The 25,298-nt window shown below is 42.6% G+C and overlaps 1 protein-coding gene across 2 annotated transcripts in view; it reads left to right on the forward strand.

Moving 5' to 3' along the window:
- The window catches only part of arhgef25b (Rho guanine nucleotide exchange factor (GEF) 25b), a 60,059-nt gene extending 38,286 nt beyond the window's left edge, over nucleotides 1-21,773 (forward strand). For both annotated transcript variants that reach the window (XM_072452748.1, XM_072452747.1), the window contains 9 exons: nucleotides 6,396-6,485; nucleotides 6,593-6,685; nucleotides 6,765-6,815; nucleotides 7,008-7,085; nucleotides 9,697-9,891; nucleotides 10,695-10,875; nucleotides 20,262-20,461; nucleotides 20,961-21,038; nucleotides 21,562-21,773. In XM_072452748.1, coding sequence (XP_072308849.1) covers nucleotides 6,396-6,485; nucleotides 6,593-6,685; nucleotides 6,765-6,815; nucleotides 7,008-7,085; nucleotides 9,697-9,891; nucleotides 10,695-10,875; nucleotides 20,262-20,461; nucleotides 20,961-21,038; nucleotides 21,562-21,639 — 1,044 coding nt within the window. In that variant the 3' untranslated portion in view covers nucleotides 21,640-21,773. The remainder of the gene's footprint in view (nucleotides 1-6,395; nucleotides 6,486-6,592; nucleotides 6,686-6,764; nucleotides 6,816-7,007; nucleotides 7,086-9,696; nucleotides 9,892-10,694; nucleotides 10,876-20,261; nucleotides 20,462-20,960; nucleotides 21,039-21,561) is intronic.
- The last annotated feature ends 3,525 nt before the right edge of the window (nucleotides 21,774-25,298 follow it).

A 25,298-nucleotide genomic window follows, 5' to 3' on the forward strand; every position in this document is an offset into this window, starting at 1 on the left:
TTGGAAATGATGAAAGAAAATGATAAAAGAATCTTGAGCCATACACTTTCAAGAGTATCAGTGGTATTAATCACAGCCATTTCAGAACTCAGAATACTTTCCCCAATGTTCAACTGTCATCGTGCTCTGTGTGAGGGACGTGTGAACTCTCCTGTTCACACGTCCTGCAACACTGGATATAGTGGATTAGAAAAAATGATTATGATTGTTATGTGGACTATACAGACTCTAAAACACACAACAGACAATCTTTGTATAACAAAAACTGTGGCATTATTGAATTAAAATGTCAAAAAAGAATAAACCATTTCAGATTGTCATCAATAATACACTTTATTTGTAAATATTCTTTAGTCAGTGAATTTCAACCTTCATTTGGTTGAGAATGTGTCAAAAAGTCTCAAGGTGCAATAAAAATAACTGTTTGACAAATTGACTACTAAAATAATGGTTACTTCCCATAGAACATCTTGTAAAATTAACTCTGTGTGACTAAACGTGACTGGTGCACACTGTCTGCAGCTAAAAACAAAGTATTTTATCTCCCATAAACCCGGACGTTAGAGCCATAAGCAGCCCTCTGATTGGCAGAGCTTTGGTGGTCCGTCCCAGCTTCACTTGGCCGTCTGAAAAAAGCTGTTGCACAAAGTCGTGTGATTATTAACAATGTGACAAAGGGTTTGTGCGAACGAGGAACACGTTAGATATATTTAAATAAATATGTCCTCCTTTGAAGTCAGGAACTCCAGCTTCAAAGGTCACATATAAAGAGGCAAAGTGCTGATTGTAAGTAATAAAATGAGGGGTGGGAGCTGTGATACAAATAAAATCTTCAGATGCTCCGATTTAGTGATTTAACTGAACAACTGAACTCGCTATCATCTTAAAACATGGTCAGGTTCATTGCAGGAGAAGAACATTTTTGCACCAGCGAAGATTTTAATTGAAGACCGCTCTGAAGGTTAAATATTCTGCTCCGAGGCTAGATTTATAAACGTCTTCCATATTTGGCAGCTGAAGCTGATCGTTCTTCATTTAGAGCTCCAAAAGTTCAGTCAAAGGCCAAACACGAAAATAACTCGTGATGAGAAACAGCGAGTTAAGATTTAGAGCAAAAGGACAAACGGTCTTCCTCCACGGCAGAGAAATGCGCTGAATTAAGGGTCTATGAGGTGAAATGTTTGAAAGGAAGTAAAATTAAAGCCGCAAGCGGCATCCAACGGCCCTCGCGGGCCGCCGGCCTTCCGACTCTGCGCTTTTGACTTGATAAAGATGGCGCCCTTATTGTGTGTTGAATAAAAAAAGAACTTGACAGACGGCGACACATTGGACATGGCCAATCCAGTGCAAATGAACACAAGTGTCAGTCAAATTTGCTGCGCCGCCGCACAGAGACCGTAGCACTTGGAATAAAAATATGGATAACTTTTGATGCCCCGCTTGTGTAGATGATTTTTCCCAAAGTAAAGCTTGATCGAGCTATTGCCCACGGAGGAGTTTGTTAAAGTGTGAAGCGTAAATGTGAACATTTCAAGGATTTGGCGTTTTTCCCATTTGTGACAGTATATTTGCAGCTCCACGGCACAGAGACCGTACCACTTAAAATCAAAATATGGATAACTTTTGATGCCCCGTTTGTGTAGATGATTTTCCCCAAATATGAGCTTGATCGGGCAATCGGCCTAGGAGGAGTTCGTTAAAGTGTGAAGCGTAAAAATGTGGTGATTTTAGAGATTTCGCTGTTTTCCCATTTCTGACATATATTTGCGGGTCCGCCACACAGAGACCGTAGCACTTAGAATCAAAATATGGGTAAGTTTTGATGCCCCGCTTGTGTAGATGATATTCTCCAAATATGAACTTGATCGGACAATCGCCCTAGGAGGAGTTTGTTAAAGTGTGAAGCGTAAAAATGTGGTGATTTGAGCGATTCTACGATTTTCCCATAAGGATAACATGGGATGTTTCTGTCAACGCTACGGTTACGCCGTACAAAATATGACTTTGGCTCTCATACTTGTATGATCAGGATGGCAAATTAGAATTTCGTTCAAAATATCATGTCATTTGGAAAAACTCTATTGTTTATAGGCCACTCTGAAGGCCAAATAGTCAGAATTCTGGGAAACGTTTGCGGCTCCGTCGCACAAAGACCGTAAAAGTTATCCTTAAAATTTGGATAACTTTAGATACACCACTTGTCTAGAGGACGTACACCGATTTTGAGGTTGGTGGGCAAAACGCACTAGGAGGACTTCGTTAAAGTGTAAAACATAAAAATGTGGTAATTTGAGAGATTTTGTGGTTTTCCCATAGGGATAACATGGGAGGTTTCTGTCATCGCTACGACTACGGCGTAAAAATTTAGGCATTTTTGTGATTGGCTTTTGTGATCGGGACGGCAAAATAGAATTTTGGGTAAAGTTTAGACAATTTTGGTAAAACTAATTTTTGACCTTCAATGTTAATTTAAAGGTCACTCTGTAGGGGGCGCTATCACTGCCATTTCAATTTTGTCAGCCTAAACTGGTCCAAACTAGAAAGTTTAACAACTGATTCAAATTTGGTCCTAATCGGACTGGTTTTGATCAAATGGGAGCAATTTTTAGACCTGCAATATTCCAAAATAAGTTGTCCAACTTTGCGGCTGCGCCGCACACAGACCGTAAAAGGTATCTCAAAAAATTGAATAACTTTAGATGCCCCACTTGTCCAGAGGACGTACGCCGATTTTGAAGTCGGTGGGCAAAACGCCCTAGGAGGAGTTCGTCAAAGTTTGACGTAAACAAAATGGCTAACTCAGCTTGTTTTCATTTTCAAAGGAAGATGGCGGCCATAGGGTAAGTTTGGGGGCGTGGCCACAATGATTTTTTTTGTTTATCCTCACGAGAGGAATGCGTGTCCCGAATTTCGTAGCTTTACGCCAAAGTTGACCTCGGGGCGTCTCCCATAGGCGCAATGTATTTTGACTTTTGTCGGTGGCGCTGTCGCGCCATTTTTTAACGAAAAAAAAAATGGCCCAGAAAAAATAAAATTTTTCGCCGATTCTGAATTTTGGGCAAAGTTTGGTGAGTTTTTGAGCATGTTCAGGGGGTCAAATTAGAGATCAAAGCGCTGAAGAAGAACAAGAAAAATAATAATAATTAAAGCCGCAAGCGGCATCCAACGGCCCTCGCGGGCCGCCGGCCTTCCGACTCTGCGCTTTCGACTTGATATAGATGGCGCCCTTATTGTGTCTTGAATTAAAAAAGAACTTGACAGACGGCGACACATTCGACATGGCCAATCCAGTGCAAATGAACACAAGTGTCAGTCAAATTTGCTGCGCCGCCGCACAGAGACCGTAGCACTTGGAATATAAATATGGATAGCTTTTGATGCCCCGCGTGTGTAGATGATATTTCCCAAAGTAAAGCTTGATTGAGCTATTGCCCACGGAGGAGTTCATTAAAGTGTGAAGCATAAAAATGTGGTCATTTTAGAGATATCGCGGTTTTCTGACATATATTTGCGGGTCCGCCACACAGAGACTGTAGCACTTAGAATCAAAATATGGATAAGTTTTGATGCCCCGCTTGTGTAGATGATATTCTCCAAATATGAACTTGATCGGACAATCGCCCTAGGAGGAGTTCATTAAAGTGTGAAGCGTAAAAATGTGGTGATTTGAGCGATTCTGCGATTTTTCCATAAGGATAACATGGGATGTTTCTGTCATCGCTACGGTTACGCCGTACAAAATATGACTTTGGCTCTCATACTTTTATGATCAGGATGGCAAATTAGAATTTTGTTCAAAATATCATGTCATTTGGAAAAACTATATTGTTTATAGGCCACTCTGAAGGCCAAATAGTCAGAATTCTGGGAAACGTTTACGGCTCCGTCGACAGAGACCGTAAAAGTTATCCTTAAAATTTGGATAACTTTAGATGCCCCACTTGTCTAGAGGACGTACACCGATTTTGAGGTTGGTGGGCAAAACGCACTAGGAGGAGTTCGTTGAAGTGTAAAACATAAAAATGTGGTAATTTGAGAGATTTGGTGGTTTTCCCATAGGGATAACATGGGAGGTTTCTGTCATCGCTACGACTACGCCGTAAAAATTTAGGCATTTTTGTGATTGGCTTTTGTGATCGGGACGGCAAAATAGAATTTTGGGTAAAGTTTAGACAATTTTGGTAAAACTAATTTTTGACCTTCAATGTTAATTTAAAGGTCACTCTGTAGGGGGCGCTATCGCGGCCATTTCAATTTTGTCAGCCTAAACTGGTCCAAACTAGAAAGTTTAACAACTGATTCAAATTTGGTCCTAATCGGACTGGTTTTGATCAAATGGGAGCAATTTTTAGATCTGCAATATTCCAAAATAAGTTGTCCAACTTTGCGGCTGCGCCGCACACAGACCGTTAAAGGTATCTCAAAAAATTGAATAACTTTAGATGCCCCACTTGTCCAGAGGACGTCCGCCGATTTTGAAGTCGGTGGGCAAAACGCCCTAGGAGGAGTTCGTCAAAGTTTGACGTGAACAAAATGACTAACACAGCGTATTTTCATTTTCAAAGGAAGATGGCGGCCATAGGGTAAGTCTGGGGGCGTGGCCACAATGATTTTTTTTGTTCGTCCTCACGAGAGGAATGCGTGTCCCGAATTTCGTAGCTTTACGCCAAAGTTGACCTCGGGGCGTCTCCCATAGGCGCAATGTATTTTGACTTTTGTCGGTGGCGCTGTCGCGCCATTTTTTAACGAAAAAAAAAATGGCCCAGAAAAAATAAAATTTTTCGCCGATTCTGAATTTTGGGCAAAGTTTGGTGAGTTTTTGAGCATGTTCAGGGGGTCAAATTAGAGATCAAAGCGCTGAAGAAGAACAAGAAAAATAATAATAATAATAATAATAATATTTTTAGCAAAAACAATATAGCCGTTTCCACTATAACAACAAATTATACATCGTTTGAAAGCTCTAAGCCTTCCCGATGCCGCCATGGGGTGGAATCATCATTACGAGCGCTTACGCGCTCGTCACTCCCTATTCCGTCGGGATGCCCCGCCCACTCCCCATAGACTTCCATTGATTTGAGCAGATACAAGCATGGCCCATGCCTGCGGCATGGATTCTCGCGTACGGGACGATGCCAGGAGGGTTTTTGAAGGAATGCAGCGCTTCGCGCTGCTGTTGTCAACAATTAGTGAATGGGCTACGCCCATTCACTAATTGTTGACTATTTCTGTCATAGCAGGAGTAAGTATGCATGATCCATGCCTTCGGCATGGGCTAGTTCACTGTACTTGCCAGGGGCGACGGGGCACCAAACATGCGGGCTGCGCCCGCATGTTTGGTAAGACAGTTGCAACGCTGCCTTCGGCAGCGTTGCGGGAGCAATAGGCCCTCCGCCCTGCTGGGGCTCGGGCCTAATAATAATATTTTTAGCAAAAACAATATAGCCGTTTTTACTATAACAACAAATGATACATCGTTTGAAAGCTCTAAGCCTTCCCGATGCCGCCATGGGGTGGAATCATCATTACGAGCGCTTACGCGCTCGTCACTCCCTATTCCGTCGGGATGCCCCGCCCACTCCCCATAGACTTCCATTGATTTGAGCAGATACAAGCATGGCCCATGCCTGCGGCATGGATTCTCGCGTACGGGACGATGCCAGGAGGGTTTTTGGAGGAATGCAGCGCTTCGCGCTGCTGTTGTCAACAATTAGTGAATGGGCTACGCCCATTCACTAATTGTTGACTATTTCTGTCATAGCAGGAGTAAGTATGCATGATCCATGCCTTCGGCATGGGCTAGTTCACTGTACTTGCCAGGGGCGACGGGGTACCAAACATGCGGGCTGCGCCCGCATGTTTGGTCAGACAGTTGCAACGCTGCCTTCGGCAGCGTTGCGGGAGCAATAGGCCCTCCCCCTGCTGGGGCTCGGGCCTAATAAAGTAATATTGTCAATTTAAACATGGCGTACCTGATTTTCAAACCATGAAAGGAGGAAGAGCTATTTAAATTGTAGCTGCTGTTACAGTCTGTCCTGGGGCATAGCAGATTTGACTTATGAAAAAAGTCAAATCTGAAAATGAAGAAAGCAAAAATAAATGTTTACACAGTTCGTAAAAAGAGGTATCTAAAGCCCTCATATTTAGCTTCCATGAGTTCAAACTCCACTGTGATTGGTTAAATCTGTCTGTCACTCACATTTTCAGCATAAAGTTATGAAATATATTATGAAAAATCATTGACTCAAAATATACCCATCGCTCCAGTTTGGCAGATTGACTTAGTTCCAGATGAGGTCTTTGATTTTGTCTTGTCAGATTGCCACATTGTTCACTTTTACAGTCTGCATTTGTATTAGTTTCTGTCTTTATTAAACACTCTCCATCATTTTCAGGAGAGACGTCTCCACATGTACGTCGTCTACTGCCAAAACAAACCCAAGTCTGAATACATCGTCTCAGAGTTTATTGAAACCTTCTTTGAGGTAAATGTTGTTTTCAGTTTACATTTATTTATTTCACACATATTTTTACCTAAATATTATGGTATTTTTGCATGGACAGAATGGTTTATTTTTGTCTCTTTTGTCAGGATTTGAGGCAGCAGCTCGGTCACCGGCTGCAGTTGAACGACCTCCTCATCAAACCTGTTCAGAGGATCATGAAATATCAACTATTGCTCAAGGTAAACTTCACAGCGCACGTGTTTTATACATGCATTATTATAATAAAGGGTGTTTAACTTGAACTAACTTTCTCATCAGGATTTTCTGAAACACTACAGCAAAGCAGGAAGAAATGTCGAGCAGTTACAGGTACGTGTTTATTTAAAATGAGAATTTGTTTATTTTTGATTGAATGTTTACTAGAGTGTTGTCATAAATGCTGTTAAAAAAGAAAATTGTATCCTCCACCTAAAACAATCATCATGCCTTTATTCCACCTGGAGAAGTTGTATTCTGCTGTAGTTGTGTGCCAAGACGGTAAAACTGCTTGTGTGTTTCCAGAGAGCTGTGGAAGTGACATGTTTTGTGCCAAAACGCTGTAACGACATGATGAACGTGGGCCGGCTCCAGGGCTTCGAGGTGAGGATGGAGGATATTATTTTATCTGAAGAACAATGCACCGTGTCCAGATAGAGACGTGTCCTGAATGTGCTGATGTCTCTCTCTCAGTGGGGGGCAGGAGCCAGAGATCCATTTTTTTGAAATGTTAAAAGCTTGTTTATTGATACTTTGCACTGGTGACTAGGGATGTCATAATATCCAATCTTTCTTATACAATTATTCAACGAGTATTCACAACTGTTGAGTCTGTGACCAAAACAGGATAATCCTTAATGTTCCTTCATTCCCACTGTCTAACATGTTACTATTCCTCATTTTTGTGACCAGCTTGACAAAATCAAACTTTCTGAATAAAAACACATTCAATTTGTTTTTGGAATTCTGGAAATGTATGTTCCAGAATTGTTGATCTAACCAACAGAAGGTTAGAGAATCAAACAAAGAAACAATCAGCAGCCAATTGAACAATCCCTTGTCCTTAGACCTGGACCGGCTGCAGATGGAACTCAGGAGGAGAGAGGGTGGTTCATCTAGTGTAGAGAGAGTCCATTCAGACAAATGAGGAGCCATTCATCTAGTGTAGAGAGAGTTCCTCCCGAGGGATGAGGAGCTGTTCATCTAGTGTAGAGAGAGTTCATCCAGACAGATGAGGAGCCGTTCATCTAGTGTAGAGAGAGTTCCTCCAGACCGATGAGGAGCCGTTCATCTAGTGTAGAGAGAGTTCTTCCAGACCGATGAGGAGCCGTTCATCTAGTGTAGAGAGAGTTCCTCCCGAGGGATGAGGAGCTGTTCATCTAGTGTAGAGAGAGTTCATCCAGACAGATGAGGAGCCGTTCATCTAGTGTAGAGAGAGTTCCTCCAGACCGATGAGGAGCCGTTCATCTAGTGTAGAGAGAGTTCTTCCAGACCGATGAGGAGCCGTTCATCTAGTGTAGAGAGAGTTCTTCCAGACCGATGAGGAGCCGTTCATCTAGTGTAGAGAGAGTTCCTCCAGAGAGATGAGGAGCTGTTCATCTAGTGTAGAGAGAGTTCCTCCAGAGAGATGAGGAGCTGTTCATCTAGTGTAGAGAGAGTTCATCCAGACAAATGAGGAGCCGTTCATCTAGTGTAGAGAGAGTTCCTCCAGACAGATGAGGAGCCGTTCATCTAGTGTAGAGAGAGTTCTTCCAGACCGATGAGGAGCCGTTCATCTAGTGTAGAGAGAGTTCTTCCAGACCGATGAGGAGCCGTTCATCTAGTGTAGAGAGAGTTCTTCCAGACCGATGAGGAGCCGTTCATCTAGTGTAGAGAGAGTTCCTCCAGACAGATGAGGAGCCGTTCATCTAGTGTAGAGAGAGTTCCTCCAGACAGATGAGGAGCCGTTCATCTAGTGTAGAAAGAGTTCTTCCAGACCGATGAGGAGCCGTTCATCTAGTGTAGAGAGAGTTCCTCCAGAGAGATGAGGAGCTGTTCATCTAGTGTAGAGAGAGTTCCTCCAGAGAGATGAGGAGCTGTTCATCTAGTGTAGAGAGAGTTCATCCAGACAAATGAGGAGCCGTTCATCTAGTGTAGAGAGAGTTCCTCCAGACAGATGAGGAGCCGTTCATCTAGTGTAGAGAGAGTTCTTCCAGACCGATGAGGAGCCGTTCATCTAGTGTAGAGAGAGTTCCTCCAGACAGATGAGGAGCCGTTCATCTAGTGTAGAGAGATTTCATCCAGACAAATGAGGAGCCGTTCATCTAGTGTAGAGAGAGTTCCTCCAGACAGATGAGGAGCCGTTCATCTAGTGTAGAGAGAGTTCTTCCAGACCGATGAGGAGCCGTTCATCTAGTGTAGAGAGAGTTCTTCCAGACCGATGAGGAGCCGTTCATCTAGTGTAGAGAGAGTTCTTCCAGACCGATGAGGAGCCGTTCATCTAGTGTAGAGAGAGTTCCTCCAGACAGATGAGGAGCCGTTCATCTAGTGTAGAGAGAGTTCCTCCAGACAGATGAGGAGCCGTTCATCTAGTGTAGAGAGAGTTCTTCCAGACCGATGAGGAGCCGTTCATCTAGTGTAGAGAGAGTTCCTCCAGAGAGATGAGGAGCTGTTCATCTAGTGTAGAGAGAGTTCCTCCAGAGAGATGAGGAGCTGTTCATCTAGTGTAGAGAGAGTTCATCCAGACAAATGAGGAGCCGTTCATCTAGTGTAGAGAGAGTTCCTCCAGACAGATGAGGAGCCGTTCATCTAGTGTAGAGAGAGTTCTTCCAGACCGATGAGGAGCCATTCATCTAGTGTAGAGAGAGTTCCTCCAGACAGATGAGGAGCCGTTCATCTAGTGTAGAGAGAGTTCCTCCAGACAGATGAGGAGCCGTTCATCTAGTGTAGAGAGAGTTCCTCCAGACAGATGAGGAGCCGTTCATCTAGTGTAGAGAGAGTCCATCCAGATCTACAGGTCAGGGTCGTGAGATGGGGCATCTAAAAAGTGCTTTACATTTAAGTGTATTTTTTGGTTCATACGACTATGTTGTGACCTGAATAATCTCGATTATTGATCAACCTAATAATCTTGACATCCAAACCCTACACAAAGCACACATCGCCTGATGCATTTTTAATACGAACACTCAATTACAAAGTGAATTTAATTTTAATTTTTTGTACCTGTTTTCAGGGAAAAATCACGGCGCAGGGGAAGCTTCTGCAGCAGGACACTTTCTCTGTGACGGAGGAGCTGGAGGCCGTCGTCCTGAACCGGAGCCGCGAGAGGCGAGTGTTTCTGTTCGAACAACTCGTCATCTTCAGCGAGCCCATCGACAAGAAGAAGGGCCTCTCTCTGCCCGGCTACACCTTCAAGAACAGCATCAAGGTACAAGCTAGTGCCTTCACTTTGGACATTACACAGTGTGCAACAATGACATCATGTTTTAATTGTATTCCGTCAACTTTTTTATTTACTGTCAAAGAATTTAAAATAATTACTTTGGGCTTACAAAAATATAACATTTTGTTCGGACCAACTCTTATTTATGGTTAATCCAACTTAAGTGTTGATGGCTTATTATTTTACAGCTAAGTATTACTTAATTATATTACTTTAAATTCAATAGTACAAATGTACATTGAATACAAGTGTGTGCCTTGAGATTTTGCAAGCTGTGCCTCAAAAAACTGTACGTACAAACAAACAAACATAATCTGACACATAATACCTTTAAGATTTAAGTGTAGTGTAGAATCTTTCAACCAAAAACGTGTGCCACAGCTGTAAAAGCTGTATTGTTTTGTGAAGCGTCTTTGAGTTTCCTGAAAAGCATTATATCAATAAAATGTATTATTATAATTTTTTAAAATTATAATTTTCATTTCATTTTCAGTCACCTGTTTGTGCAGCAATTTTTTAACTATATTAAAAACAGTCAAATCAACCAACATTCACTATAATATTGATATTTCAATCATCTTCCCATTTAGACTAATTCATTATTATTATTATTATTATTATTATTATTATTATTATTATATTACAGTCCATTAAATGTCTCAAAGATTCACTGTCTTTGTTTTAGCTCAGACATTCAGTAGTTTAAAGCTTTCACAGTTTCCCTAAAGACTCATCTAAAGCTGCAGTTTCAGCGTGAGTAGCGACACTGTGCTCTCTGTTTGCTGCAGGTGAGTTGTTTGGGCGTGGAGCAGCCGTCGGATGAAGACGCCTGCTGTCTGGTGCTGACCTCGCGTGGTACAAATGGTTCTGTGACGAGGTTCATCATGGCCTCTCCGTCTCCCGAGGTTCAGATCGCCTGGAGGAACGACGTGGTCCAGATCCTCGAGACTCAGAGGAACTTCCTCAACGGTAATTGAACCGGCTGTTCAGTACATGTGGACTCCAACCACAACATTTGTTTGAAAAAAGTTTAACCATTTCATTATGTCATTCAAATCAAATGTGGATTTATCATTTTTGATCTGTGCAAAGTTTCACTAAAACTTGAATTATCCTCCTGAGCTATAGAAACCATTATATTTATTTATTTAGTTTGTTAGTTAGTTATTTATTTATTATGTGGCTTTCTCATTTTCTCTTAGGAATTGAATTATGATGTATGTATTATAATTAGGGCTGGGCAACGATTACAATTTTTAATCGCGATTAATCGCATTATTTCCCTGATTAATCACGATTAATCGCATTTTTACGTGCAAAATTCAAAATGAATTCAAAAGAAGTGTAAAGTGCATCAGCATTTTTATTCAGTAGCAGTTAAATAAAATATTAAGTATTCACTTGCCACAAAATCCTGAGCCACAATCATTAAAGATTAACAGGCCACTTCGGAGGTAAAGTCAGAAACATTGTAATCTCATTAAACATTAGACACTCAAAACACATTTTAGGGAGCAGCATAACCAGTCTAGTACCAAATGTCCCTAAACCAGAAAACACTTCAGTACAGTTTGTAAATTCTTAGAACTTGACACTAAAGCGCCACAACATTAGTTGTGCAAACAAACACTTAACCAGTTAAATACAAATAAATACATTGTGTATATTTTAACTTAAACAATGTTATCAAACACAAAACTAAAGCTTATTGCCACTGCCAGGGCATTGAAAAGAACCAGAAAAGTTTATAGATTCCTAAAACTGGGTGTTTTTTTATTCCTCTGCACTAAGCCAGTTGCTAAGGCGCCAGATTATTCACGTTTTCAGCTCATAAAGACGCGCGCCGAGCCCTTCTCGTGGATCTCCCCAGCTACGGCGCCCGTCGGGACCTGCTCACGCGGGCCCCCGGCGGGACCTGCTCACGCGGGCCCCCGGCCGGCGGGACCTGCTCACGCGGGCCCCCGGCCGGCGGGACCTGCTCACGCGGGCCCCCCGTGGGTTGCCTTGGCTGGCGCCTACAGCAGCTGACTTTGTAAAGTTAATAAACCAAAGCCATGATCTGCCATTAAACTCCATTTACACCACAAGAAAAGCAACACAGCACAACTCCTCCACTGCTCATGTGCAGGACGACTCAGACGCACGTCTGCTGCTGAGTGTATTGCATGAGTCCGGCGCGTCGAGAACGCGCGCCCGGTGCGTTTGTCTTTCTAATGTACATGCGCTCAAATTCTGCGTCGGGTGCTGCGGTTTGTACGAGGCTTTAGAACTGGTGCGGACCAGGGGAATCCGACCTACGTTGATGCACGTTAAACTAATTGATCGCGTTAAATAAGTGATGAGTTAATGCAATAATAACGCGTTAACTTGCCCACCCCTAATTATAATGAATGTTGAGTGGGTGTTGCACCCTCGAATGATACAATGATACATTCCGTTTTGCAACTTTTAATAAGTCCACGTTTCAGAATACACACATTTGAGGCACGCAGGGTTACAACACTCTGAACACACCTGGGCCACACTCAACACAATGAGTGGGCGTGGCTGACCTACTTTTAACTCCACACCCGTCCAGGTACAGCCCGACGTGCACCTTAATTCGAGTGCTCCATGACCAATCTACAATCAAACACACAGAAGTAATAATAATAATTTAGCAGTGTATTGTACCATCACAAATAAATATTAGCATAATAAATTAGATGAGTTACACGGGCAGATATATTAAATTGGCAATATAAAATTTGTAGAATGGTCATTATAAAATTATGATTTGAGTACTGAGAACTATTTACTTAGTTACTTAATAATTGATTACTAATAAATTAGGCAGTGGCTGCAGAGCCGCGGCGCGGTCAAATGGCCCAGCAGTTTCAGGAACCGCAGCACTGCCATATAGCCTCATGGCTAACCCTAACCTTAACCCTAACCTTAACCCTAACCCTAACCTTAACCCTGACCCTAAACCTAACCCTAACCCTGACCCTAACCTTAACCCGGCACGGTCTAAAACGGCGTGGTCAAATAGCGCAGCAGTTTCAGTAGACTCTGTAGACACTCCCAACAAATTAGTAATCAATATTGAAAAAACAAAATGTATGTTAATTGGGTCACAACACATATTAAAAACAATACCTACACTACACTTAACCGTTGGAACGACTGTAGTTGAACAAGTGGAAGAAACTAAATTATTGGGTGTAACATTAGATTCTAAATTAACATGGAAGAGTCATAAACAATCCTCTCCTTGAACCGACACCTTAACGTGGTGGAGGGGTTTGAGCGCCCGAATGATCCCGGGAGCTATGTTGTCGGGGGCTTCAAGCCCCTGGTAGGGTCTCCCAAGGCAAACAGGTCCTAGGTGACGGGTCAGACAAAGATCGGTTCAGAAGCCTCTTATGATGACAACAAAAACCAGGCCGTTTACGTCGCCCGGATCGGCGTCACCGGAGCCCCATCCTGGAGCCAGGCCTGGGATGGGTGCTCGATGGCGAGCGCCTGGTGGGTCTTACCCCACGGGGCCCGGCCGGGCACAGCCCGAAAGAGCGACGTGGGGCCGCCCTCCCGTGGGCCCACCACCCGCAGGAGGATCCATAAGGGGCCGGTGCAGAGAGATCTGGGCGGCAGTCGACGGCAGGGGCCTCGGCGACCAGATCTCCAGACACAGAGAATAACTCTGGGGACATGGAATGTCACCTCGCTGGGGGGGAAAGAGCCTGAGCTTGTGCGGGAGGTTGAGCGATACCGACTAGATATAGTCGGCCTCACCTCCACGCACAGTTTGGGCTCTGGAACCCATCTCCTCGAAAGGGGCTGGACGCTCCTCTTCTCTGGTGTTGCCCGCGGGGAGAGGCGGCGGGCTGGTGTGGGCTTGCTGATAGCCCCTCAGCTCAGCCGCCACGTGTTGGAGTTTACCCCAGTGAACGAGAGTGTCGCGTCCCTCCTACGGGCCGAACAGCAGTGCAGAGTACCCGGCCTTCTTGGAGTCCTTGGGAGGGGTACTGGACAGTGCACCGACCGGGGATGTTGTTCTACTGGGGGACAGTGACACCTGGGGAGGGGTGATCGGGAAGAACGGCTTCCCCGATCTGAACCCGAGCGGTGTTCAGTTATTGGACTTCTGTGCTAGCCACGGATTGTCCATAACGAACACCATGTTCAAGCACAAGGGTGTCCATCAATGCACATGGCACCAGGACACCCTAGGCCGGAGGTCAATGATCAACTTTGTTGTCGTGTCATCTGACCAGCCGGCCGCGTGTCTTGGACACTCGGGTGAAGAGAGGGGCAGAGTTGGGGCCTGTCGTGGCGGCAACCTCAGAACCCGGTGGTGGACACCGGAAGTAAGGGATGCCGTCAAACTGAATAAGGAGGCCTATCAGGCCACTCTGGCTTGTGGGTCTCCGGAGGTCATCGACAGGTATTGGCAGGCCAAGCGAGCCGCGGCAAAAACCCGGGCCTGGGAGGAGTGCGGGGAGGCCATGGAGGAGGACAATCGGTCGGCACCAAAGAAATTCTGGCAAACCGTCCAGCGGCTCAGGAGTGCCTCACCAACAACCTTAATGCCTCAGTCACGTCTTCCGTAGAGGAAGTAGAGACCGGGGACTTGGATGCTGGCTCATCCATCACCCAAGCTGAAGTCACTGAGGTTGTTCGCAAACTCCTCGGTGGCAGGGCTCCGGGGGTGGATGAGATCCGCCCTGAGTACCTAAAGTATCTGGATGTTGTAGGACTATCTTGGTTGACACGTCTCTGCAACATCGCGTGGCAGTCGGGGACCGTGCCTCTGGACTGGCAGACCGGGGTGGTGGTCCCTCTGTTCAAGAAGGGTGTGTACAGAGGGATCACACTCCTCAGCCTCCCCGGTAAGGTCTATTCCAAGGTACTGGAGAGGAGAATCCGACCGATAGTCGAACCTCGGATTCAGGAGGAGCAGAGTGGTTTTCGTCCCGGTCGTGGAACACTGGACCAGCTCTATACTCTCCATCGGGTGCTCAAGGGTTCATGGGAGTTTGCCCAACCAGTCCACATGTGTTTTGTGGATCTGGAGAAGGCTTTCGACCGTGTCCCTCGGGGTGTCCTTTGGGGGTCCGGGGCCCTTTGCTCAGGGCTGTCCTGACCGGAGCAGGAGCTGTGTTCGCATTGCCGGCAGTAAGTCAGACCTGTTCCCAGTGCATGTTGGACTCCGCCAGGGCTGCCCTTTGTCACCGGTTCTGTTCATAATTTTTATGGACAGAATTTCTAGGCGCAGTCAGGGGTCGGAGGGTGTCCGGTTTGGGGACCACAGGATTCCATCTCTGCTGTTTGTAGACGATGTTGTCCTGATGGCTCCATCAAACCCGGACCTGCAACATGCACTGGGACGGTTTGCAGCCGAGTGTGAAGCGGCTGGGATGAGAATCAGCACCTCCAAATCCGAGGCCTTGGTTCTCGACCGGAAAAAGGTGGCTTGCCCTCTCCGGGTCGGTGGGGAGTCCTTGCCCCAAGTGGAGGAGTTCAAGTATCTCGGGGTCTTGTTCACGAGTGAGGGAAGGATGGAGCGTGAGATCGACAGTGCAGCGGCTGCAGTGATGCAGTCGCTGCATCGGACCGTTGTGGTGAAGAGGGAGCTGAGCCGAAAGGCAAAGCTCTCTATTTACCGGTCGGTCTACGTTCCTACCCTCGCCTATGGTCATGAGCTTTGGGTAGTGACCGAAAGAACAAGATCGCGGATACAAGCGGTCGAAATGAGTTTCCTCCGCCGTGTGGCTGGGCGCTCCCTTAGAGATAAGGTGAGGAGCTCGGTCACACGGGGGGAGCTCGGAGTAGAGCCGCTGCTCCTCCACGTCGAGAGGAGCCAGCTGAGGTGGCTCGGGCATCTGTTCCGGATGCCTCCTGGGCGCCTCCCTCGGGAGGTGTTTCAGGCATGTCCCACCGGGAAGAGGCCCCGGGGAAGACCCAGGACACGCTGGAGAGACTATGTCTCTCGGCTGGCCTGGGAACGCCTCGGGATCCCCCGGGAGGAGTTGGAGGAAGTGTCTGGGTAGAAGTAAGTCTGGGAGTCCCTGCTCAGACTGCTGCCCCCGCGACCCGGCCCCGGATAAAGCGGCAGAAGATGGATGGATGGATGGATGGAGTCATAAACAATGTGTTGAGGAACATGGGTCGGAGTATGGGCACGATCAAACACTGTGGGAAATGTATTCCAAAATGGTTAACCAAACAATTAGTTCAGTCATTAACACTTTCTCAGTTAGATTATGAATCTGATGTTTGGTCAAACACAATTGAAAATAATTTATACAGGTTACAAGTCGCACAGAACAAAACGGCACGAATAGTCTTGGGCTGCCCATACTGCCCTGGTTGACGGTCAAAAGCAGACTGAAGTACTATTTGTTTATTTATTTATTTAGACATGTCATTATAACCAAAAGTCCAGCAGTAATTTATGATAAACTGACTTTTTTCTCAGATACTCACAATTATGAAACTCGACAAAGTAGAAATATAAGCTGCGTGCTGCCTGTTTGCAGAACCAATAGAATGCAGCGCTCTGTTGTTTATCAGGCCATGGATGCATGGAATGCATTGTTTTTTGTTGTTGCTTGAAAATAATAAGTTATTTCAAAAGCAGTTAAAGCTTTTCCTTTTTACACAATAATGCGCTTCAGGGATGGAGTTAAGATTTGATTACTAATTATGGTAATGATAGTGGTAGTATAACTAATAATAATATTATGTAATTGTTATTTTTCTTGTTTTTTGTTTTTGTTTTAATGAATGATCTATTTACTGGCAAGGCAAGGCAAGTTTATTTGTAGAGCACATTTCATACACAAGGCAATTCAAAGTGCTTCACACAGCAGGAAAAATGTATTCAAATCACAAAGAAATTGCAGAAACAGAAATACAATAAAATTAACTAAATTAAAAAATATCAATCCAACTGATTGTCTAAACTAATAAAATCACAAACAAAAGAGAAGAGTGCAAAGAAAAAATCCTTTCAGTCATATGCGCAGCTAAACAAAACTGTTTTTAGCTTAGATTTGAACATTGTCAGAGTAGAAGCCTGTCTCACATCTTCAGGAAGACTGTTCCAGATTTTAGCTGCATAAAACTGAAATGCAGATTCCCCATGTTTTTTCCTGACTCTGGGCACCAGCGCGAGGCCGGTCCCTGAGGTCCTCAGAGTCCGAGATGGTTATTATGGCACTAACATATCCAAGATGTACTTTGGTGCTAGGCCATGGAGAGACTTGTACACAAGCAGAGCTGCTTTAAAGTCTATTCTCTGAGCCACAGGAGCCAGTGCAGAGACCTGAGAACAGGACTAATGTGATCATACTTCCTGGTTCTGGTCAGGACCCGAGCAGCAGCGTTCTGGATGTACTGCAGCTGTTTTACAGCTCGTTTGGAGAGACCAGTGAGCAGGCCGTTACAGTAGTCTAATCTACTGGAGACAAACGCATGGATAAGGCTCTCTAAATCTGGTTTTGACACTATATTTTTGATTTTGGCAATGTTTTTTAGATGGTAAAAAGCTGCTGATGTTATTGATTTGACGTGGCTATTAAAGTTCAAGTCTGAGTCCATTATTACCCCCAGATTTCTAACTTGGTTTGTAGGTTTTAGAGCGAGACTCTGGAGGTGACCGCTAACACTTTCTCTTTGTTTCTGTGGGCCAAAAACGATTATTTCAGTCTTATCTTGACAGTTCAGCTTGAGAAAGTTTTGTTTTGCATCCACACACTGATCTGTTGGATGCAGTGACAGAGTGAATCTACTGGTCCATAGTCACCTGCCGACAGTGAAACATAGATCTGACTCGTCTGCATAATTGTGATAGGACACATTTTCACTGCGTATCAACTGACCTAATGGCAGCATGTAGAGGTTGAACAGAAGGGGACCCAGGACTGACCCTTGGGGCGCTCCACAGGTCAGGGTCATGTGGTCTGAGACACAGCTACCAATTTCAACAAAGTACTTCCTGTCTTCCAGATAGGACCTTAACCAGTTTAGGGCAGTGCCAGTGATGCCCACCCAGTCCTCTAGTCTCTGTAAGAGGATCCCATGATCGACAGTGTCAAAAGCAGCACTCAGATCTAACAGAATTAAGACTGAAGCTTTGCCCGTGTCAGTGTTCAGGCGGATGTCATTTGTCACCTTGACAAGAGCAGTCTCAGTGCTGTGATGAGGTCTAAAACCTGACTGAAAAACATCACATGAGTTGTTTATTAAGAGGAAATCTGTGAGCTGTTGGTAAACAACCTTTTCAAGGACTTTGCCCCAAAATGGCAGATTAGAGATGGGCCGGTAATGACTCAGTACTGCGGCATCAAGACTGCTCTTCTTTAGGAGAGGCTTTATGACCGCAGTTTTCAAAGACATTGGGAATGTTCCAGATTGAAGCAACATGTTAACTATGTGAGTGAGTGGTGCTAACAAACTGTTCAGCCCAGACTTTAGAAATCTGGTGGGTAACACATCGAGGCAGCATGTAGATGAACTCAGACTGGTGATGATCTCATGGACAGTTTTGTCAGTTACTGATACAAAGTGAGTTAGCTGTGTCTTGGTGGTTTTAGGGTAATTTTTGCATTGTGGGATTTATAGCATTTTTAATGCCCTGAACTTTGTCATTAAAGAATAATGCAAACTCATTACACTTGGATGTGGAAATGAGTTCTAACGGCAGCTGAGCTGGAGGGTTTGTTTATCTGTTTACTGTGGCAAACAGGACATGCGAGTTGTTACTGCAGCTTCCAATAATTTCAGAGAAATATCTTTCCCTAGTTCTACATAAGATTAGGTTGTACATGTTCAGCTTTTCTTTGTAAATCTCTTTTTAAACCTGGAGCTTTGACTTGCGCCATTTCCGTTCGGCCCTGCGGCACTCCCTTTTCTGTGCCCTGACCGAATCATCATTTCTCCATGGCGCCTTCTGCTTATTTTTATCCATTTTAGCCTTCATAGGGGCGATGGTGTCCAGAACATTCAAAACACTAGATGTAACAGAGTTCAGCAAATCATTTACATTAGAACATGAGACATTTTCAAAGTTTGTCATTTTCTTAAACAGTGCACCTGTGCCATCACGTATGTGTCTCCTCTGAATAACTGCAGGACCAACCGGTGGTTTGGGAGAAACGGACAGGTCAAAGAAGACACAGAAATGATCAGACAGAGTAACATCGATCACGTTAATATTTGAAATATTTACCTCCTTTGTAATTATGAGATCTAGAGTGTGTCCTTTGCTGTGGGTGGGGCCTCTCACATGCTGAGTAAGACTGAAGGTTTCAAGGACAGCATCAAGCTCTTTAGCGTTTTTAGCGTTTCTGTCACAAATATTCTCCACATGAACAGTGAAATCACCTGTAATGACCAAACCATCAAAGTCTGTGCATACGACAGAAAGCATCTCAGTAAAATCATCAATAAAACTTTGGCAGTGCTGGGGAGGCTTGTATAAAACAATGAAGAGAATGGATGGAGACCATTTTAGCTCCATTTTAAAGGATACATACTCAAATGATGAAAACACCCCAAAAGACAACCTGCGGGTAATTATTTCATCTCTAAAGACAGCACAGACTCCACCCCCTTTTTTGTTTTCTCATGTTTCAGATTCAAACTTAAAGTTAGGTGGAGCAGAGTCTATCAGAACTACAGTTCCTGTGTTTTTGTCAAGCCATGTTTCAGTTAAAAACATAAAATCAAGGTTATAAGAAGAAATACAATTATTAATTAAGAGTGATTTGTTACATAAGGATCTGACATTTAGCACAGCAAGTTTCAGACTAGTTTCAGTGGGACTGGGCTTTATCTTTTCACAGGGAATATGAATCACATTTCTGCTGTTTTCTTTTTCACTCTGTATATGTGTATGTATGTATATGTATCTATGTGAGGGTATTTATATTTATATATATATGTATATGTATATATACTGTATGTATGTAGGTAGATATATATAAGACCTTGGGCTTTCGTGTGTGTGTGTGTGTGTGTGTGAGTGAGTGAGGTATGTGTGCGTGTGGGTGGGGTATATAAAGAAATGTATGTAATGAATTTGAGGAGACCCCAGGAATAATAGCAACTGGGGTTCTTAATAAACTAAACTAAACTAAACTAAACTTAGATTTGACGAAAACTAAACGTTGTTGCTCAATGATTAAGAGTAATAAATGAATAAAACACATGGGAAAAATATGTCAGAAAAACCTTTAGCTTTAGAGATCTTGTGGCATGAGATGTTGTGGCCATCCCTAATGTCTAACGCCATAAGATCAGACCAAATCAAAGCATTTACTGTGTCACGTTGGATATATTTCCCTCACGTGCTTCTGTGTCTCGTCCAGCCCTGCAGTCGCCGATAGAGTACCAGCGTCGCGAGGGCAAGTCGTGCAGTTTGGGCCGGAGCACGAAGCCTCAGACGGCCTCGGCCTCGGACCTGAGACCCCACTCGTCCAGCTCCATGGACCGGCACCAGAGCCTCCTGTTCTACAACGCGTCTCTGCCCACCCTGCACCCGCACAAGCACTGCCACGCCGCCAAAGCTGTGAGGGTCTGCGGGGGTCAATCAGGGGTGCGCCATTTTGAGCGGGGGGAAAATCTAATTGTGATTCTGTTGAGAGCGTACACAGGAACAGCAACAATTTTAACACTTTAACACTAAAACTGATACAAGAATCTCTTGCATTTCTGAACATTTGTACAGGTCAAAATATCGACTCTATTTAAAAAAATATTTTGGATATTTTGTTCTTTGCAGTGGATATTTGTTAAATAATTGCAGTGTAGAGTATTTTTTTTCATTAGCCTACCGATTGCTTAGCCATAAAACAAACTTGAAGCGCTGTTAAGTTGCTCAGTGATAAAGATGGAGTAGATTTAAGAAAAAACTCTAATCTAAACTGAGCTAAATGAGGCAAATCTGGTCCAAAAAAAATATAGAGAATGTTTTTTTATACATTGCAAAGCATCAAAATAACTAAAAACGTGTTTTGTTTTTGTTTTTTTAATTGATTTTGTTTCCTTTTTATATTTTTCCCCTTTAGATTTCAACCCCGTGTGAAGCCCATCGGTTGCTCTCCTCGTCAGATCAAATGTTTTGTGGACTGTTACCTTCAGCACAGGTGCGGAAAGACTTTGCCAGTTTAAAAACTGGCAGAGGGGTCAATGCTCCTTTGGATGTCGTAGACTTGTTCCTGTAACACTGTTGTAGTATTCACTGTTTTGATTAGTCCATTGACTGTATTTTATCTGTAAAATGTCTTCAGTGTAAATAAATACTCAGGCAGCCCTCCTACATGTACAGTATGTTGATTCATGCTCAAAATTGAGAAGTTAGGTAATTTCAGACAATATTTTTTATTCTGTAAAAGAAAAACGGTTGGAAAAAGACCTTCCGGTATCGTAGGTAACTTGGATGGTGTTGCATACCCATAGCTAGATGAAAAGATTAGACCGTTGCCATAGCAATTAACAAATCAAAACAAAATGTTCTATCTTTGTATTGTATTGAAACCAACCGTATTTAATGTGTCACGGCTTCAATGGAAAGAAAGAACATTTGAGTGTACTGACTCTGTTTTTATCACATGAGCCATTGTCTTTAAATCTAGAGCATTCACTCATTCTCTTTATTTGTTTTGACAGGAAACAACCTCTAGTTTCCAGGAAGACACATTTCAGACCGGGAAAACGCACCAGCAGCAATCTGTGGACACAAAATGAATGATTTTATCTTCCGTGCTTAAAGTCATGTTCAAACTTCCCACTTTATTTCACTGTTTGTCATTGTTCTGACTTCAGCTGATATTCTTTTACCGTGTGTGAATTTGCAAAGAGATTAAAGGTCTATAAAACCACTACTGTGTTTCTCAATATTCAGATAAAGGCCTTCATTTTTATTATAGATAGAGCGGAATTCTTTCATTTTAAATAGTAAAATAATAAATCAGATTAGGTTCATTTGGTCTTCACATTTTAATAAGTTTAAGGCAAAATGCTGTAGGTGAGTAGGGAAAAATCAATTTTGAACTTCTCTTGTGTTTTTTTTTTTTTTATCATGTAAGGCATTTTATGTGCAAAAAAGCCCAATATAGCTCCTATTTGGGACATTTATTTAATCTGAAAAACAGACAGAGCCAGATTTAGATGTCTTTATCTAAACTCGATCTGACTTAAAATTGGCCTAAAATTTCAATTTTCATGAAATGTTTTAGACTTTAAACTTAGCTCAGAATTAGATATCAACAAATCGTTCAGTGCGTGCAGTCAGTGTTGAGAGAGCAAACTGATCAAAAAACAAAATAATTTTTTTTTGCCTGTAGCGTCTCGCCTTACGATTCTTATAGTCATAACTAGTGCCTTCCTCAGAGTGTGAAAAAGAGACGATCACATCGTGCACACAAGGTCGTTATCAGGTCATCTTCTGTTATTTTTGGAAATATGAATGAATATTTGGAAAGTTCGTCAAATTTAAATTATCTGAGCAAAACAAGATTTCTCAAACATGCATGAATCACTCAAAATACAACTTTGAGTGCACTGATGATGAGTGCTAACCTTATAATATTTTCTACTCTCTTTCCACGTTTTATTTTAGCAGCAAATATTCTCCAATGGGACCGGGCTCCTCCCCAGAGAAACCAACCACAGGCTTTTCCCCGAGTCCTTAAACGACTATATCCTTGCATTATGCGTAAACTGTAGATCACGTTTGCAGACAGGCTGAAGTGCGAACCGCACAGCTTTCCCATTGTAGTTCAGCCATTGTTGCAGCGTTATCGAGGTGAAGCATGTTTGCAAAGTGACACGTTTACACTCGGGGCCCAAAGAGAAAAGAAAGAGGATCACAATGTATTTTTAGATTATCTAAAAAAACTTAGATAACCAGGCACTAGCCTGGTTTGAATATATGGTTTATTTACAAGGAGATTATGACAGACATTAAGCATTTTCAATGAAGGCAAAATCCTTTTTTTTGTTTTACCAAGAAATGATGGCCAGGTGATATCTTTTAACTCAAATACTATATGTCAGGTTAAACGACACATTTCACTAAAACGTAGTGAGCGCGACATTTTGTCTATTTGTCTCGTTTGACCATTTTTGTAAAGTTCATTATTGTACTTCCTGTTGTTGTTTGATGGCGGTTGGCAGCCAAATAAAAAGGTGCATTTACCGCCACCTACTGTAGATGTACGCTGTCTGTAGTTGCACGTCTTCAAAGTATGTTTTTACACTATACCGTTAAAAAAAGGAGACAGAGAGAAAGAGAGAGATGACCTTGAGGGAAATACCCAAAAGCTCTGCCAATCAGAGCCAAGTTCAAAGGGGATTTTATCTTTCAAGCCGTGCAGCACTGATAAGAAACTTGGACTGGATTTCAAATACTGTGTGTGATTGAGATTGCACGGTGCATCTGTCTGATGGATCTATTATAATATTGGTCTGTCTCTGTGTTTTCAATGGCTTACTCTACTTCCTGTCATGTTCAAATTTTAGTATAAACCTGATTTATAAAACTCAATGTTCTCATATTGTAAAATGTGTATTATTTTTTTTTTATTATTTTAGTTCTGCTTAAAAAATAAAAATATAATAGTAATGATGATAATATTAATAATGATAATATTAATGCTCCTGGACTCCTGGCTCCTGGAGTAAAATGTTGTGATCTTGTTAAAGAAATGTCCTGATTTTCAAGGTACCGGTAATAATTCTCTCAATGTTTCAAGACTGTTAATGTTTTTATTTGCTCAAGACCTTTATCAGGATGTCATTGGCAGAAAGTGCCTTTTACTTTTCAGTCCTTTTCAAAAATATAGTCCACAAAGTACAGATACTGCTGTCAAATCTAATGAAGGGAAATGTGATGTAAAATGTGCGAATATGTACGAATATCTAAACATTTTAACTGTAGTTGTTGGTAATTGGCGCAGACTGGCAGCCACTCAATCAGCCCCTGGGCAGCAATGGCAACAGAGGTTTACCATTAAATACACAAGGCAAATTAAACAATGATCTATAATTTAAAATATCATTCTGATTAGACTTGAAATTGGACAAATTTGAAAGAGAACATTTCTCTTTCCTGCTCTCTCTGTTCTGTGTTTTATACTTAACTACAAAAGAAAAAAAAGAAAAAAGAAAAACAGCAATTTTCAGTATTCTTTATTTGCCCATTCAAACTCACACACTCGGTGACACTTACTCCGGGAACGATTTACTGCACTCCTCATTTGAAATTTAAATAAAAATACTATTTTTATAGTTTTGAATTGAACAGTTTGAAAAAGCAATTACAAAATATCACAAAATTTGTTCGGTTTTTTTAATCAGGGATACAACGGCTACGTTTAATTTAATAATAACAATCCGATGCATAAATCTCAAAAGAAATAATTCCCTTTTAGCAAATAAATAAATGAATACAGTTATGTGGCACCTCGTTGCTATCACGTAAAAACTATAATAGGAAAGAATACAGTGGTAGAAGAGCGACCTCTAGTGGCCAATGGTATAAAAAAGCGCCGCATCGTCAAAAATGATCGCAGTTTTTGTCCGTTTTCTCCCAAAAACGTCCACACAACGTTCAGGCTTGGCTTTCCCCTTCGTCCGTAAGCTTAAACATGCACTTTGGTTCATCCCACGTTTCTTCAAGGCAGTTTTTTATATATAAAATGCGGAGTCTTTTTGTCCATTCCAGTTATAATAGTGTCAGAAGAAAGTGGAGAGTGCCAGACAGCAGAAGATGAACGTTAGGAGATCAACAAAAAGTGGTTTCAAGGCATTTGAATGGATTTGATGGAGAATTTCTTTGCCGGCGCACACAAAAAACAAATTATACCTTCAAGAGTTCATTAGGCTGCGGTTTCAGTGGCTTTCGACCTTTTTACACCAAAAATATTAATCTACACAAAATCTTTTAATACAATGGGGGACTATGAGGGCAGGTCTTGATTGGATATAAACCAGGTCTAATCCAGGTAAATGTCAACTTGGTCTAAACCCAGACTAAACCAGTACTAAAAAGTAAATACAGTTTTAAATGGGGATTCCAAACTCGTAATTTCTCAATTCCTGATAGAATTTAATTTAAATCTGTCAAATGGAATCAGCTCCATCAGTTAAATTACCAGTTAAATTACAATCTGAAAATGGTCTTGTTATTATAAACATAGTTCATACATCGACACATAATTTAAAGGTGCCCTATGTAACTTTTTCACCCAGAGTAAAACGTCCCACATTGTAGCCGTTACACTATCTCAGCTGCACAAGGCCCCGGGTTTTGATGAGAACGAGACAAAAAATAACAATGTAAACATGTTAGTTCAGTTCATTCAAGAAAATGAGTCCCGAAATGACTCCCGAAAAAGCAAAAA

The sequence above is a fragment of the Eucyclogobius newberryi genome, unplaced genomic scaffold (assembly GCF_026437365.1).
Source record: "Eucyclogobius newberryi isolate DKJ021-1_F unplaced genomic scaffold, fEucNew1.0.hap1 SCAF_19, whole genome shotgun sequence".
NCBI classification, from domain to species: domain Eukaryota; kingdom Metazoa; phylum Chordata; class Actinopteri; order Gobiiformes; family Gobiidae; genus Eucyclogobius; species Eucyclogobius newberryi.